Below are 18563 nucleotides of genomic sequence, written 5' to 3' on the forward strand. Positions count from 1 at the left end.
CGTTACAATCAAAATGTCTGTGACCCAGTTTAATTCCCAATAGACGCACCAGGCAAAGTTAAATGAAGAAAGTACACTTGAACTTGAAGGCCAAACGGAAGATGAAATTGGTTCTTCTACCGGAGCAAAACCATTGTCAACAGATGTATGTAGGAAACAGGGAAGGAGTTCTTTCCTTGTTCTTCATGCTCAGCACCATGGTCCTATCTAAAAACATCATCACTGCTGCCTTAGGAGCAGAGGCTAAGGCCAGTAATGGTATCTGACTGCAGAAGCATCCTCTCTTACAGACTATAGCAGTCATCCAAGTGAGAAGACCAAGGCTCTGCTCCCCTGAGCTTAGCTGAGGAAAAACAACTGGGATCGCCATCATGCGTCCATTTGAGTACTGCCATTCAGTCCTCCATCTTGAAGATCCTTTGAGTTAAAATGAAGCCCAATCTCAACGGCGCCATGTCTATAGACTGCAAATCTCCTCATTGCCACCTGAGTTCAGACGCAGATCGCTGCATCCCCACCAGCGTTCTTTCAAGGCAGGAAACAAGTCAACATGTGAATCAAAATTTATACACATGCTCTTATTTAGACACTCTTATTTAGAAGGACAAAATGCTGGAAACAACCAATCCATGAAGAAGACGATGAGGTGGATTATGGTCTATCTATACAACAGAATATTTATATAGACACTGACATATTTACGAAGCCTTTTCAATAATAAAGGAAAGGTTCATAATATGTTAGGAAAAACCTTAGTATAATGATATACTATTGATGAAGAAAAGAGACTGTGGTAGTTTGAATGAAAATGGCCCTCATAGACCCAGAGGGAGTGGTATTATTGGAGGTGTGGCCTTGTAGGAGAAAGTGTGTCTCTGGGGGATGGGCTTTGAGGTTTCCAGAACCTCATGCCAGGCCTAGCGTGGCACTCTTTCATGCTGCTCCTTTGGGTCTGGATGTAGAACTCTCAGCTATTTCTCCAGCACTGTTGGCCTGTATGGCACCATGCTTCCCATCATGACGATAATGGACTAAACCTCTGAGCTATAAGCCAGCCCCAATTAAATGTTTTCCTTTATAAGAGTTGCTATGGTCATGGCATCTCTTCCCAGCAAGAGAACACTGACTAACACATTAATAAGAAAGAGACAAGCCAGGTGATGGTGGCACATGCCTTTAATCCCAGCACTCGGGAGGCAGAGGCAGGCAGATCTCTGTGAGTTCGAGACCAGCCTGGTCTACAAGAGCTAGTTCCAGGACAGGCTCCAAAGCCACAGAGAAACCCTGTCTCGAAAAACCAAAAAAAAAAAAAAAAAAAGAAAAGAAAAGAAAGAAAGAGACAAAAGAAACATGCCTGAACAGCAAACATGATCAAGATAATCATTCACAACATTGTGGCTTTATTCTTATTCTTTAACGTTTTTTTATAGTATTTCTAGAAGCCTGTATTTGAAACTATTACTATCATTCCCGGTTGCCACATATGAACATGCTGGCCTTGCCTCCTCTTGCTTTGGGGTGGCGCTAGCCGGGCAGAGCTGGAGTGTCTGAGAGGCCCCACCGCTGACTCCAGTAGGCTTTCCCACTTTGTATAGCTGCTTTTGTTATTCCCATGATAAAATATCCAGACAAAAGCAACCTGAGAGAAAGGATCTGGGTGGCAACAGTTTGAGGGAAATCCATCAGGAGTGGGGACGGCATGGTGGTTAGGAGCATGAGGCAGATGGTCACATTGTACCCATGAAGTAGACAGAGAGAATGTTGGTGCCCAGCTAGCTTTTGGCTTTTTAGGTAGCCTAGGATCTCAACCCAGTGGGGATTCCCACATTTAGGGAAGTAATCTGCCTCAATTAACCCATCAAGACAATTCCTCACAAGTATGTCCCATGGCTCCTTTCCTAGGTGAATCTTGGTTTAGTCAAGCTATACCGATATAAGCCAGCACACCCTCCAACTGTGTCTTTTGCTATATGAGTTTTCAATACCCCCAGCTTTGCCCTGTAACTTAACCTAACCAATGGCACGCTAGCTTCTTAATACAGCAGAATCTTGGAACGTTTTAGCGAAGGTCGGGTTTATGTTCTTATGGTTTTTACTATCACATAAGATAGTGCCAGGATATGCCAGGATTGATCTCTTGATGCTAGATGAAGGAGCACAGCCTCACAGATCAAAGGCATGCCAAGGGGAGCTGAGCCAAGTCATCAACTCTCTGCTAGCCTTAAGATGAGAGCAAATGTAGCTGGAACCAGCAATTGCTAAACTGAGCCCATGTCCATCAGTCAATCCCCTGCAGTGGAAATGCACAACCTCTAGTAATACACTGATATTTACTCCAAGTACTGAGATTTAGAGCTGGGAATTTAGCAGAGCTGATACAGTGCTTACCTAGCATATACAGAGCACCAAGTGTGATCCCCAGTACTACATAAACACTGGTAATCCCAGTGCTCAAACACAGGAGGCAAAGGCAGGAGGATCCAAAGTTCAGGCTCATCCTTGACTGGAGACCACCCTGGAATAGACTACCCCCACATACACACAGAAATTAAAGTACGGGGTTTGAGATGGCCTCTTAGACAGCACAGCTCGCTAGTACAAGGTGGCTAGAATTACAACATCAGAATCTATGGCAATAAGATAACTGCAATGATTTTCAGAATAATTCCTCTAAGTCGTCAATTGGAGATGGTGTTAATAAATATTTGTAGGGGCTGGTGAGATGGCTGAGCAGGTCAGAGCACTTGCCTCACGAGCCTGATGACCTGAGTTCGATTCCTACAAGCTACAGGAAGCTGGAAGGGGAGAACCAACTCCCAAAAGTTGTCGTCTGGCTTGCACATGCATGATTAATAAAAATAAACAAGCATTTGTAGACTCGCCAATCAGACCCACCAGATGAACTGTAAAAGGACTGGATTTAGATTAAGGAAGTGCAGTCAGTACGAAGCTTGATGAGAGCAGCATTCAGTGCAGCTGAAATCAGAGGAGAGAGCTTGCATTCCCAACCCTGGGCTGTTGGCCTAAATTTTATCCCCAATGGAATTAAAGATCAAATTAGAGAAAAAAATTATAAATGCAACCTATAAGGTAGAAGGTAAAGAAAGGAGAGAATTAGAAAAGGAGTGGGCTCTGCAACTTGCCCGGGGCCTTAGCTTTGTAGTTGAATTTTATTGGCAAAAAGACCACTAAGGCTTAGAGTTAGATGCATCCCCAGCTATTTGCATAACTGATTGATTAAACATAGAGATAACTAAGTACTTGAAATGCTACAGTCTGCAACTTTTCTAAATTCTGCACTTCAGACTTTGAGTAAAACAAAGGTGGTTTTTTTTCTGAATTATACTTACATACCTTTTAAGTTTCATTTGAAATGAAAGACACCCTCCCCTAATTTTAATAGTGCATATTCTGGATGATAAGCATCCTCTATAGCATCGGATTTTATTTGCACAGCTTCCCCTAAAGGTTGATTTCCAAGGCTGCATCTCCTCAGCATCAGCCTTGGCTATTAGCAAAGATGAAGAGGCGCCACTGTCTCATGGTAGGGAACATCAGGTGGCCTTGGAGACCAAAGGACAGAGCTGCTTAAAGGCAATGAAATGACAGCATCAGGAGTAGAGCCTCAATTGTTTCCATATGCAGCGCCAGTAACCCTGCACAAGACTTGTGTTTTACAGACATACACACAGTCAACACACACACACAACCACACACACACACACAACCACACACACAAACATACACACACTACAGAACACAGAATAGGAATAAACATACATTCCTAAGAGAAATCACTTGGTACAAATAGCATCGATATGATAAAAAAAAAACCCTACACGTTTCCATTTATCGTCCAAATAGTATATATAAACTGAAGAAAGTAAGTTATGTCTCCTCTAAGCTCTCATTTTTTTGTTTACTCTTTGAACATGTTGAAAAAGTGACAAATCTTTTTCCCCCCCCCCACATAAAAATCTCCTGTGCCTAGAGAGATGGCTCAGTGGCTATTCTCCCAGAGGACCTCGGGGCCATGCCCAGCACTCACAGGACAGCCCACAACGGTCTGTAGCTCCAGTTCCAGGAGGACCTTATGTCCTCTTCTGGCCTCCACAGGTACCAGGTACACAAGTGGTGCCCAGATGCGCATGCAGGCAAAATACCCAGACTAATAAAATACAAAAAAAAAAAAAAATCTCCTTTGAAAATTCCAAGGCTGAGATCTGAAAGGCAGGACGCTGTGGGGTAAGAATTCTGTGAGACATGTAAAAATAAGGGAAAAATTATGGCCCACTGCATGGAAGCCAGCGGCCTGTCTGCCCATGGTGCCCTAAAATCGATTCCCATATAGAATGGCATGAAGAGGTGTCCATGGTAGGAAACTCAGCAGCATTGTATTTGCTATGGGCTGGGTACTGTTCTGAGTACTTGGAAATATTAACTTAGTCCTAAGAGTAACCACAGAGGTTAATACAACTATTGTTCCCATTTTAAAAACAAGGAAACTGCAAGATTAAGTTAACTCGCCCAAAAGTGTGCATACAGCTGGTGTGTGGCAGACCTGGAACTCACACAGAAATGACTCCCACAGCCTGGGCTCACTCTCACGGGCACACACTGCTTTCCAAAGGAGCAATGGTTTAATACAGCTCTGTCCTACAAGGATTACATTTTAAGAAAAAAAAATACTGATTACTCCTATACCACAGACCACCAGTCCATGTTTCTGATATGAAGAAACATTGTTTAAGACCAACTCATAACAGCTAAAACGTGCTGTGCTTAGTCTTTGGCAGACACCCAGGCTGTACTGTGTGGACCTCTGAGACCAATGCAATCAGCTATCTCTGTCACTCTGTGTTCTTTCTGTGCCTGTGTCCATGGAAGCTCTGTACCCTCAGCGCCTGCCATTCCTATCGCAGCCACCTGGTAAATTATGTATTTAATTAGCACAGAAGAGCAATAGCAATAGCAATAATAGCTGACACTCATTCGGTGCTTGCAAAGCGGCAGGCACTGTTCTAAGTGTCCAATAAATATTAACTCGGTGAAGCCCACCACCAACGCTGTGGAAGGTAAAATATTATATTCCCATTTTAAAGATAGGGATGGGGAGACAAAAGAGCAGAGCAACTCGCTCAAGATCTCATCATTCATAATCTGGGCAGAGCCCAGACTCAAAGCTAGAGTCATACACAATACGACTCTAGAGATCCGCACTGTACCTTGTACTTGAATCTTTCAGATTCACCGTTTCTCCTGAAGGATGCTGGTTTAGAGCATGAACCACGTAAATACCCATAGAACAAAGGGCTGATTTGAAAAGATTAATACACTACACAGATGTGCACAAAACTCCCACATATATTTAATTTTTCTTTGTCAATAATAGAGCTGTTATTCACAAATAATCTAAGTAGTTTTACTTGACAGATGGCTGTCAACTTTGCTGTTGACTGTACTACACTAACTGCACACTAACTATTCTAGACTGCAGGGGTTAAGCAAAGGGATCACTGCTTTGCTGTTCTGGGGGAAGCACTGTTATCTTCCTCCCCTGTGCTCCCACCCAAACACACACAAGTTCTTTCATCACCCCAGCCAAGGCAGAGGACCCAGCATGGCCACATCATCCTTTCCTGCCCCTCTAGGATGACTCACACTGATGCTCTTGACACCAGCTCAGAGCAAATGTGATTAGCTATTTATCTCATCTCTGGGCCTTTTTTCCCCCCTGGGTCCCACTTCCTGGGAACACGTCAACACCGAGATCATTCTAAGGCTACAGAGCAGAAACCCAAGTCACCTGTGACTCACCCGTGACCTTTCCTCACACACACAACCCTGTGTGAATCCTGCTGCCTATTTCTCTAATCAAAAAAAAAAAAAATCACTTTCTTTGCCATTCATGTCAAACACCTTCTCGTCACTCTGCAGCTAACTCTCTGTGCACCCCTCCCCTGCTCTGCAGCCTCAGCAATGAGCCATTATTCTCTCCTAGGACTCTCCAACAAACACCCCCCTCTTTGCTCCAACCCTGTTTTCCAATCGTCCCATGGTGCTCGACTCCTGAGTCCTCCTCCTCCCGCAGCCTGTCTCATACTCCCCTTATGACTTCACGCCAGCACCAGTTACTCACCTCCAGCTCACTGAGGACTTGCTCTCAAATGTCACTGTGGAAACAACCCCGTAAATTTAAAGGATCAATCTGAGCCCACCCAGCTAGCTCTAGCTAAGAACCCTAAGAAACCCCAGTGGATTCATCAGCAGGACAACTGGTCACAAGAGATATCCCTGGTCTGTCTAGACTCTATAGACCTGAAACAGCAATAGTCTGTCTTTTCTATAAAGATTTATTTTTATTACTAATTTTTAAATTGTTTGTATATGTCTGTGTTGAAAGCACAGGTATGTGCACAAGAATGCAGTACCCATGAGGGCCAGAAGAAGGTGCCTGGTTCCCTGAAGCTGGAATTTACAAGTGGTTTTGAGTCACTGGTGTTAGGAACCAAGTCTGGTCCTCTCCAACTGCAGTACATGCCCTTAGCCACTGAGTCAGCTCCCTGCTATTAGTCTCTTATGCCAGCCTAAATAAAGTTACCTTGGCACAAATGCAGTATATACCCCTTCTGATTAACCTGCTGATATTTTATAGACTTTTATACCCTATTCATACACAAGCTTGGAGGACAGGAGTCACATCAAGTTCTCTCTGAATGGCCCGGTCTAGCATTACTAAGTTTCTTGCTCAGGAAAAACACTAAAATAACAGAACAAAGCAAATGTGTACCTTGTGCTACAGTTTACAGATTCTTCAACTGAACGTCACATAACTGAATGTGGGGATGTGACAAACTAGGCAACAGTAAAGGGCTTCTCAGTGCACAACAGACAGAAGTTAATTAAAAAATCAAACTTATACTCCTGTGGTCTGAACGAAAATGGTTTCCATAGGCCCATAGGGAGTAGCATTATTAGGATGCGTGACCTTGCTGAAGTAGAGGTGGCCTTGTTGGGGGAAGTGTGTCACAGGGAGTGGGGCTTTGGGTTTTCAGAAACTCAAGTCAAGCCCACTCTCTCTTCCTGCTGCCTTTGGAACTGGGTGTAGAACTCTCGGCTACCTCTTTAGAACCATGCTGCGTGCCTCCATGTCTGCCTGTGTGCCACCATGCTTCCCACCATGACCATAAATAATGGAGTAACCCCCTGAACTGTGAGCCAGCCTCAAATGAATGTCTTCCTTTATAAAAGCTGCCATGGTCATGGTGTCTCTTCACAACAAGAGAATCCTAACTACGACACACACTATATCAGAGGCACTTCTTGCAGGGCTCACCCAGTGCTGCCCTGAGCAACTTTACTGCAGCTTTGGTTATGAATACACGTGTGTGCTTTGCACCGTGCAGAATGTTACACCACGGATCACCTGCGGCTGAAGCCCCAAATTCTACAGCTCAGCTTCAGGACCACTGGATATCCCAGGCTGCAGTGTTCTCGGTGTCCATACAAAGTTTCTTCTTGTAGAGACAGAACAGTTTAAATGCAGAAAACAAAGGCCTTTAGTTTTTTCCAATGTCACTCTTCAGCACGCAAGTAACAAAATAGTGCATCTCTAGAGTCTATTGTGTTAGTATGCTTGATTTTAAAAAACTGCTGTTAGACTTTCTGACTTGTTTCATTTTTAAAAAAAAAAATTGGTTGGCGGCTAGAGAGATGACTCAGCAGTAAAGAACACTGGCTGCTTTTCTAGGGGTCCTGAGTTCAATTCCCAGCAACTACATGGTGGTTCACAATCATCTGTGAGATCTTATGCCCTTTTCTGACTTAAAGGTACACATGCAGATAGAGCACCCATACATAAAATAAATAAATCTCTAAAAAAAAATGGTTAGATGAAGTTGACTTGGGATTAGGATAGAATTTCCAATAATTTCTGAAAAGGCTTAAGCATGCTCTTGCCATGCTGTAGTTCATATTCACGCAAAACAGCATTTTCAGTACTGATGTTTTAAAGCCAAAATACTAATCAACTCTGAAAACACTGAAGACACACTATACCTTTTAGCATTTGGCTGATTATTCTTTATATAATGCTGTACATAAAATATGTTTTATATAAAAATAACAAGTATTGCCAATTCTCCTTAATTGAATATTTGCTTTTGTCTTTAATCAATGGCAAAATTATATGTATACTAAAGAACTATCTTAAAATCCATTTATCATTTGTTACGGTAAATGTATGCTTTGCATGACTGTTTTATATACCTACACACCAAGGGTCATGCAAAAATTTCTTGAGCAAAAAGTTGCCCTTGAGAGGGAAAAGTTCAAGAAGGCCAGTTATAGTGTGGATCGCGTCTTCCAGTGCGCATGCGCTTTGTGCCCAGACTGGCACTACTGGAAGGGGGTGGAGCTATAGGAGGTGCAGCGTAGTGGGAGGTCAGAGGGTGTATGTTCTTCAAAAGGATTATGGGACCCCAGTCTCATCTTCTTTCTCTTCTTGGCCTTCTGATTCTACGGCGAGTAGTTTTGGCCCACCATGTACTTCCGCTGTGATGTGTTGCTTCACCACAGGCCCCTCAGCAACTAAAGACACAATAGAACCTCCAAAGCTGTCGCAGGGAACGGCTCTCCTCACAAGGTGAGGACACCGGGTATCTGCTATTGTAACAGAAACTGCTCTCTTCAGAAGGATAATAAACCCACCATCCCAATCAGATTACAATGGAGCACGACCCTATTACAATGATTACAAAGATGATGGCCCCCCTTGGAGGGTCACACAAGGTTTGCTCACCCCAGAATTGTAGGCATAGCCAGGAAGTTTTACTGGGGAATTTCTTTCAGCCTCTTCATTTTTCTCCTTTTTACACTTTACTTTTATTGTTGGACAAGAAGGACTCTCAGCAAATGGTCACCAGTCTGCACCCTGAGGAGAGGTGGCTGAACGGGGTGGACGCTGCCTCCAGTGGCCATGAAGGCCAGCCATATTCCCAGGCTTGGCTTCTGTGGCCTGAGCCCAATGAAACCCTGTAGCTCCAGCGTTTCAGAGACGTTTCCCTTTAGCTCTGAAATGGATGAGCCATGTGCCGGAGCAGACCAGGGTTTCTTAACTTTTTTCGTCATGGGATCTTTCAAGAAACCAAAGTTATCAAAGCCCACAGCACAGATCAGTGAGTAAGGGCACTTGCAGTTGAGCCCAGAGGACCTGAGCTGGATCCCCACAACACATGTAGTGGAAGGGGAGACTCCCACCTCAGCATTCATGGAACGTGTACATGTGCACACCCTTACATGGGGGCACACACACACACACCACACACACACACACACCATACACACATACATCATACACACACCATACACACATACACCACATACACACATACAATAAATGTAAAATATAAACTAAAGAAAGCTATAAAGCCTCTTATCAGGAAAGTTAACAAACACAGACAGCTCCAAATTTGGTGCACATTTTCGGGGTCTAGAGTCCACTGCTTGGATACAAGCATCCATTTGCTCTGTATGATTGCCCTGGAGCTCAGGGAGGTGTAAGGGGAAGTGAGGAGGGATGGCCAGGGATGTCAGAGGGTTATGGCAGGAGGAAGAGAGGGAGATGAAAAAAGAAGCCCCTTTCTACACTAAGCCTCTCCTTAGCTCTATGTCCCAGCACGGCTTTCAAGCTTAGAAGCACTTACGGAAGAGCGGTGTTTGCTCTAAGCAAAACTGGACAAGGAGTGCTGCATCACTGGCTTTCCCAAGGATGAGATTCTCATTATCCACCACTAGAAGTTAGGGCTCCTACTATTATTTCAGCCATTGGGTACTAAGAGGTAAGGAATACTGGATTTGGTGCCAACGGCTGCTCTTCAACACCACACGTCTGCACGTTTCCTAAAGAGAAATCCTAACTTATCCGTGTGCTTACCTGCTCTGAATGCTTGGATCTGGAAGGGCTGACTCCTCCTTTGGAGGGATATCAGGTACGGCTCAAGAAAATAAAATAATATTATTACTACACACTTGCTCACTCTCAGATCTCAGCAGCAAAACTGTAGCTAAGACCCAGGGGAGGCGATGCTGGGTAAGTCTACCCTCATCTCCGTTCACCCGTGCCTTCGATGGCAAACACCTCAAACAATCCCTATCCCATACTATCGCCTCCTACTTATAAACATGAGAGAACACACCAGAACTTACCAAAGGTGAACTGTGGATTGTATGCCCTTTGCAAAATCCTTCCGAACGCCCCCTGCCGCTTTTCAGCAAAGAGCAGCATAAACCTGTCACAGCACAAAAGCTACAAAGGGAACTGGGTGCCAGTCGGGGGAACCGACAGTGTGTTCTTTGGTCTTACTATAGGAAAGGCCTCCTCAACAAGATCTACCGACTGTTTCTCCCCACACTGGGCGTTAGCTTAGGTGCACATATCATCCCTTCATGTGGAAGGCCAGTGACACTGTGGAAGAAGGGTTGTCATCTTGTGCTTGTTGTGTTTCTTTCTTGTGCTTTGAAAGTCTGTAGGGATGAATGGATCTCCTAGTTCACTCCCCGCCCCCCTTTCTAATTCTACTTGGTTCTTTTGCTTTCTGGGAGTCCTCCAAAGGGATGTCTTCACCATGACTCAGTCCCAAACTACCAACTCCCCGTAATGAAACCACAGACACCAAGAAGGCCAAAATGTTCATGATGAATTCATCTTAAAAGATGAATTTAACAGAATTAACATCCATATAGATGACTCAGATAAGCAGGTGTGCTAATAAGAAGCCTATCTCCTGACAAGACAGTCCCCAAAGTGAGCAGAACAATAAATTGGAGAAGGAAGTCCAAAAACAGAGAGAAAAAAAAAATCAGCAAGGAAATCAATACACTGAAAAGGAACCACGCAGAAGTTCTGCAAGTGAAAGAATCAATTGGTTAAATAAAAACTACATTAAAAAGTGTCAGCACCAGACAGGCCTACACAGAGGAACAAATTTCAGAGACAGAGAACAGAGTAGAGACAATGTGCCCAGACATAGACAAGGGAAAACAACTGACGAACGGAACAGGAAGGAACCTTGAACCGTTGGAAATCTGCTTTGTGTACGAGCTTTTCGCTGAGGATCCTTTTTCAAAGCACCAGTGTGTCCTGGCCTTCTGCTCCTCTGCTCTCCGTCTGAGGCCCTCGAGCAAACCCCCAGGGGCTGACTCCAGGCGGCGAGCCAAGGCCCAGCTGAAATCCTGCTTCATTCAGGCAGCTCTTCCTGACTCCTGAGTGGGTGTGCGCTCTCTCTCTCTCTCTCTCTCTCTCCTCTCTCTCTCTCTCTCTCTCTCTCTCTCTCTCTCTCTCTCTCTCTCTCTCTCTCTCTCTCTCTCTCTCTCCTGGAAACTCCTACAGTTTAATTTCCTCTTGGAACGCTCCTCAGAATCTGCCTAATATGGTAGCAGGTACATTATGTTTTCATCAGACCCTGAGTTCCTCCCCACAGTCAGGGTCTATGCGTCACTGCTGGGCTTCATGAGTATCTAAGTGAGAATCTGGTAAACGGTATGTGTGCAGCCTACATGTGGAAGGGAAGCAAGGTTAGTCTACTGAACGTCATTAGACCACCTCCAGCTCGGGTTCTGAAGAGCAACGCGCAGGTGTGAGACACACACCTGGTGCTTCCCCCATCCACTAGTCCTTGTTTGTGTCACCTGTGTAATCTCATGCGCATGTCAGCGCCCGCTCCCTTCCTTGTCCGATTTTTTCCATGTCACTGATTGGCACCTATAAGATACAGTACTAAAAAAAAATTGCTATGATATTAATTTGAAGATGAGCCACAAAGCATTTACAACACACCTGCTTCTCTTTGGCGCGGTGTTTGATCTGCAGATGGAAGCTGCAGTCAGCCGGGAGCTAGCTCTGGTGAAATCCTGCCTCTGTGCAGAGGCAATGAGTGGAACGGAGCAATTGCCTCCGTGGTATTACCCCACAAGTCAGAGAAGGATGCTCCATCTCTCGTATCGTCTTTAACAACAATGTTCACTGAACATCTTCAGAGTACCAAGCATAATGCTAACTGCCAGACCCAGAACGGAATGTGCCCTCACACAGCTCAAAATACAGAAGGGACCCAACAATCACATGGTAATTGAAATACATGGATAACTAATAATCTCCATGCAACTAAAAAGTATTATGTTTACAGTTCATTTCTGTCCCCTAAACAATTATAATCTGGGGCTCATTCTCTGGATCTAGCTGATGTATTAAAAACAAACTAGCAAAAATAAAAAAAAAATCCACTAATAAGTACCTACTAAATTTCATAGGCTGCTAAACTGAGAGATCCTCTTTTGCAGGACCAGGAAGATGGCTCAGTGGGTAAGGGCACTTTCAAGGAAGCCTGGTGGCCTGAGTCCAATTCCTGGAACAGGCATGGCGGGAAGAGAGAACCAACTCCTGCCAAGTTTCCTCTGACCTCCACACATGCATGGTGTGTGCACACTCATGCTCCCCAAAATAACTAAAGTTAAAAAGAATCCTCGACAAAGTCTGACTGAGCGCCCCGTCCTCACGCAGACCTCAGCTGTAAATAACAAGTAAATAACAGAGCTAAGAACTTCCGTGCCTGCAGCCGGACATTGGGAGGCAATGAAATCTATCATCGCACTTAATCCTCAGAACAAAACATGAAAAGCCATCCTCACCCTCGTTTTACACACAAGGGAAGCTGGGCTGGAAAAGTTAAAGGACCCTTCCAGAGCCAGTCGGTGGTGATACAGAATTTGGAACAGGTGTGAATAGCTTCCACTAGGGTTTGCACATGTATGATGATTTTATAATCGGTTGTGTACTGTACACTTCCAACCCTCCCCTCCTGACAAATTCTGGGAGAGCAATGGACAAATGTCATTTTCTTTATATTTCTTCAGGGTCTTGAATAGAAACATGAGAGCCTCCGGGCAGATGAACGGAAAGAGTGTGTAGCCTAGTAATACCAGATAAAGGAATCCAGACAATGAAGAATCACTTCACTTCACCTGTGGCTGCCAGCACCCAAGATGGTCTCCAGCACCTCCTGCTAGACGCCTTCTTGTGCAGTTCCCTACCACAACAAATCAGTGCTGTGCTGTGTGGGCAGCTGGGTCTCTTCCCTGGCTGTGTCAGGAAAGGTAGCTGACAGGTGGGAGAAGCCGGCAGCCCCATGGGGAGACCCATAGGGCAACCAACTTACCACCAGTGGCTGGTCAACTACTGCAGATAGCTGCTTTTAGGGTAGCGTGTCTAACCCTGGAATGTCTCGGCCAGCATCTGATTCTAATGTCAGGATAAATTATGAACCAAACCCACATAAGTATCACTTCAGAGGACTAAAGTACAGAACTCATGAGGGAATAAATGGCCATTCTAAGACATTAATTTTGGGGGGATATTTGTTACACAGCATACGTGGCTAATGCAAAAGACACTGAAAATTACGCCACAAATGAAGAAGGGCGGGAGATAGAGGCTTCAATGGAGTTATGAGAAGAAACTAGACAAAGGAATGACAAGAACAGGAGGGAACCTTGCATGAAGGCAAGTACATCCCCACAAAAAAAATCTCAGAGAAGAAATCGTAACAGTAATTTTGCCCAACTACTCACCCATTTAAAAAATACTAAAGTTAACTCAGGGCTTGCATGAATTTAACCTGAAATCCAGACAACTGACTTCCTTTGAGCTGGCCTGCACACAGTGAGGGCCGGGGACACAGCCGCTGCCTGTTACCTATGCTTCATTTTCCATGGTTTTAGTTACCTATTGTCAATCACAGTCTAATGATATTACATGGAAAATTAGAGAAATATGCAGTTCGTAAGTTTCAGATAACATTTGCTGCAGTATGCTGTTACAGAAATAGACCTTTCGCGATGAGGCTAAGGGGGAACACGGCACTAGTCACAACAGAGAGCACAGATTCTGCATCTGATCGGATGACATTTCTGAAATGAGCTGCACAAACTGCAGGATGGGGGCAGGCACTGGGAGAACACGATTTGCTGAGATGTGATGCAGTAGGCATTGCTCTGAGCTTTTTAAACAGCGCATTTTACCCTCCAAAGCACCCATACATATGTCCTTGAATTAGCTAAGTTCTCTGCCTTTCTTTTTGGGAGGCATGGCACCTCATCCTAATGGTGTAAGACAGGAATAACTGACAGACTCCAACAGAGGGCTAAATCCTCATGCTCCTAAACGCCCCACAACAGAGGGGAAATCAGAGCATCAGGGTGAGGCTCCAGCAGGCTAGAGAGAGCCCACTACCAGGTTCACAGCACCCCGCCCTTTCACTGAGCATGGAACCACACTCTTCCCGATGCTGATGGGTGTGACTCTTCCAAGAAAGAATGTATCCTAGGGAGGAATGGGAATTCTTCACACCCACAGCATTCTGTGCCCCGAGAGAAAGATGTGTTACTAGTACAAGTTAATTATTTTAGGGGCTAGTAATGAATTCCTCTGGAGGGGGGGGCCTTCCTTCCTTATGCATGTGGGTACAGACACTGTCCTTTAACCACGGGGAAGCATGAGGAAATGCGTTAGGAGGGGAACAATCTGTAAAAGACACCTGTCACACACACATGGTATGAAAGGGAAGGCAGAAGGGGGCTCAGAGCAAAACCCAAAGAGGTCAGGTTAGTGACTACATCCCACTGTGTCATCTTCCTGCAGGGGAAAAAAAGTATCACATGCTGGAATGAAAGTAGGAGCAAGGTCTTTAGAGTTGACTCGAAGTATTTAGAATAGCTGGCTGTCCCTCTAAGAAAAATAAAACATAGTTCAACTGAGTGTGTGTGTGTTTGTGTGTGTGCGTGTGCACATGTGTGTACACATGTATGTGTATGAATGCATGCACACGTGGAAAACTGGCAAGGCAGAAAATACAACAAATAAAGGCTTATAGAGGAATGATCCAGACATCTTAGCACCTCTGGGGTTAGAAAAGCCAGTCCTTCAACGATGACAAGCAGCACCATTGTTTATGGGAATAGGCACGAAATGGATACCAACAAAAGAGTCCAAGAACATTCACCAAGGTGCCATACATGTATGGTCAGTGGAACATGCTGGGAAACCAAGAAGATGCCCCTCCCCCCAGAGGTTTCTCTAGATAAGAACTGTCATAAAAAAAAAAATCCTTTGTCAGGAAAATGATATGATCCTTTAAAACAACTAGCTAGCTTCCCATAGTGCTGGAATCTGAGAGGCCAGCTCGGTTGCACAGGGGTGCTCTGCTGCCCAAGGCCCAAGCCAAAGAGAGCAAGATGACTGAGTAACAGCAAGTTCCCTGAGAAGCAGCCTAGCACAGAGAAGGGTATGGTGTACCTCTTGGCATTTACAGCCTTAGCACCAGGCAGTGGGTGTGTGGCTAATGCGGATGCTAACAATAACAGAGCCCACACCCCGTCTCCTCGACAAGCGAGAGTCAAAGGGGTTAAGGCCCCCCGTGTTTCGTGGCTCTCAGTTTTTACCGTCATTGAAGTCATCACTGGCAGCTGCATGGGTGAATGGTGACTGGGCCCGGGGCTCCTCGCTCAGGGAGTAGCTGTGCTCAGCCTGGATGAGAGGCGCTGGTGATGTCGGAGATGGCTCCACCTCCATCGACACGCTCTTCTCTGAGAGGAAAGGGTCGTTCAGGAGCTGACCCAGGACATTCTGGGAAAACTCATCGAGGAGCTCTGAGAAGTGCTGCAAGAAGCAGAGGAGGAAGAATTCAGGTTTTCTTCATCTGACACAACACACATACTTCAGGGCAAAGAGACGTGTGGTCACTCGCAAAATTCACTTGTCTGTTTCCGTCCATCAAACCAGGGCAGTGGGGGCTGGAGAGATGGCTCAGCTGGCAAAGTGCTGACTATGTAAGTATAAGGACCCGAGTCTGATCACCAGCACACCCATGAAAACACAGGCACAGTGCTGTCTGTAATGCCAGTGCTGGGAATCAGAGACAGGTGGACTCCAAAGGCTGGCTGGCCAGTCACACCCAATTAAGGAGACACTGCCTCACAGACACGGTGAGTAGCCCCTGAGGGCACTAGGGTTGCCCTCTGGCTGTACATAGTGTTTTCAACTAATCATAACCTATCATTCCTTGTCATTCTGTGGGTTGTCTGGGTGAGGAACTGACTTCACTGAGGTGCCATGATACAGTCACACTGAACTGCATGCTTGGCTAGGGGCTGGGCTCAGGCAGCTGGACACCTGGGCCCTCAGTCAATGAAGCTGGGTGGGGCTCCCTGACAGAATGGTAGTAATCTTCCAGAAGGAACAAAATGAAGGATGAATGACCTCGGGTTCATACATCACTGTCATCTCCATGGACTCTCTGGTCAAGGCAAATGACAAATCCAGCCCAGGCTCACAGGGCGGCACAATGCAACTCTACTTCCTAGGAGAAAAAAAAAAAAGAATGGCAAAATCCACTTGCAGACGAGTGTGGAGGGATGGTGTGACTCCCTGAGGGCCACTGTTGGAATGATCAGCCACACTCTACATGAGCAACATCTCTAAGTAAGCTATCCTCTATTCCACAGAGTGAGACAGAGGATGGTTATAATCAGGTGCCCAACTCAAAAGTAACAGAGGCAGTGCTATAGTCTGAATCTAGAACGTCGCCCCCCTCCCCAAGTCTATATGTGAGTTTTGGTCCCCGTCCATGTTGTCATTGGGAGGTAATAGAACCTTTAAAAGGTGGGGCCAAGCAGGGGGTCGTCAGGTCACGGACGAAATGCCCTTACAGAGGACCCTGGGTTCTCCTTTTTCTCTTTTCCACTTTTCAGCCGCAACCACACATCAAGGTGTGCTGGCTTGCCCAGAGCACCAGCATCAGCACAAACCAATCAGCCAAAGAGATCAATTATGCAAAGTGACCAGTTACACAAAGGAACCTCCACAGTCTTAGCCAAAGGAACCCTCCTCTTTTTGTAAGTTGACTGTACCAGGCATGCGGTATACTAACAGTCTGCTCCACTAGATTTTTGTTTCTCTTCCATTTAATCTTTTGAATCACGTTCCATCCTCCAGCTCTAAATCTGTTAACTTCTCAGCCCCTGCCAAGCCATGAACATGCACTAGGAGTCGTCTATGTAATATCTGGGGTCACTCTCTCCCCTGCTCCACTGGCCCACACTGAAGGAGAGGAAGCCCCATTAATCCTCCGTCCATCGGAGGGGGTAGCGATGCCATGAGGATCTGCAGAACAACACTACTCTCGGCACGGCTGGTATGTTGGACTAGATCATTTCAGTTCTGGTGTGGAGGTGGTGCAGTAGCACGTATGGGTGCAGGAGAGGTCTGGGAAAGGTTTCTCTGCCTTTTGTTGGGTGTTTAGTACTTCATTGCTGACATACTGGACTACGTACATTTTGTGGGAGTGGCTGTGGCAGCAGCAGCAGCAGTGTGTGTGTGTGTGTATTTGTGAATATTGTGTGTGTATGTGTGTGTATTTGTGCATATTGTGTGTGTATTTGTGCATATTGTGTGTATGTGTGTGTATTTGTGTATATTGTATGTGTATGTGTGTGCTGTATGTATGTGTGTGTATGTGTGTGTTGTGATTGTACGTGTGTATGTTGGGGATTGGTCTGTATATTAAGGAATGTTTAATACCATCTTGGACCTATACCTACTAGATGTCAGGAACACTCACTTTCCCCTGGGTGTGAAACCAAAAATGTCTCCCCGAACTGCCAAATGTAAAAAAAATGTCTCCATACTGAAGCTATCCTCACCACCTTTAATTCTACACTCACTCCCGTCTTCAGCAGGAAAATGCTTCCACTCACCGCTCTGCTGCCTCCACCACTTTGCCCTGGGACACTGACAAAGAAAGTCTTTAGAGGTTTAGACGTGTTTGGCATGAGGAGAAAATCCACAGATACTGCAGCTACCAAATGTCAAACTTCAGGAAGGTCCAGGTCATGAAATAAATAGGAAGACAAAAAACGACCCAGGCCTCTCCAAGGCATGGCCACTTAGGATAGGGTGTCTTAAATATCTCCATACTCAGAAATTATCTGGAGGACCTGAAGATGGAGATTCTGAATCACACGTAAACACAAAAACACAAAAAAAGCCTTCCTTTGCAACCAGCTGAATCCAGAGAGGAGCAGGGCAGCTGTAGGGTTAAAATTTGAACCAGATTTCCTGTTATACAGTAAGCTAAGGTCAGTGTATAGTTCCCTAAGCAGCCTATACTTCCGGCCTGATGGACTGATGGACTGACGGGCGGTGAATATTATGAGGTGTTGGTTGAGGACAAAATCACAGTAACAAAAAGGGAAGTTATGCAAACCATAAGATTCAAGAGCAAGAACTGATCAGAGCCTGCCCATTTCCAAACTACAGTTCCATCCCGAGCTACACAAGGTCAATGCTGGCTGGACAGGTTGGCTCTGCTAAGCCTCTGGAACACCGTTCCATCCGGAGGCAAGGCAAAGCTGCCTAGGCTGGCCTGCTCTGCTGACACCCTGTTTTCATTCTCTGGAGCAGCACTAATGAATGTTTTCATGAACATCCTCTCAGTAACCAATAATAAACC

At 45.3% G+C, this 18563-nt stretch overlaps 1 protein-coding gene across 3 annotated transcripts in view; it reads right to left on the reverse strand.

The window, feature by feature from the left end:
- Positions 1-18563, reverse strand: part of Creb3l2 (cAMP responsive element binding protein 3 like 2) — a 113862-nt gene that overhangs the window by 31224 nt on the left and 64075 nt on the right. For 2 of the 3 annotated variants that reach the window (XM_038318625.1, XM_038318624.1), the window contains exon 2: positions 15496-15712. In XM_038318625.1, the coding sequence (XP_038174553.1) occupies positions 15496-15712 (217 nt within the window). Of the gene's footprint in view, positions 1-15495; positions 15713-16312; positions 16399-18563 lie in introns of those variants that run through there. The other variant, XM_038318626.1, reaches the window with a different exon arrangement.

This window comes from Arvicola amphibius, chromosome 2 (genome assembly GCF_903992535.2).
Source record: "Arvicola amphibius chromosome 2, mArvAmp1.2, whole genome shotgun sequence".
In the NCBI taxonomy this organism is placed as follows: Eukaryota; Metazoa; Chordata; class Mammalia; order Rodentia; family Cricetidae; genus Arvicola; species Arvicola amphibius.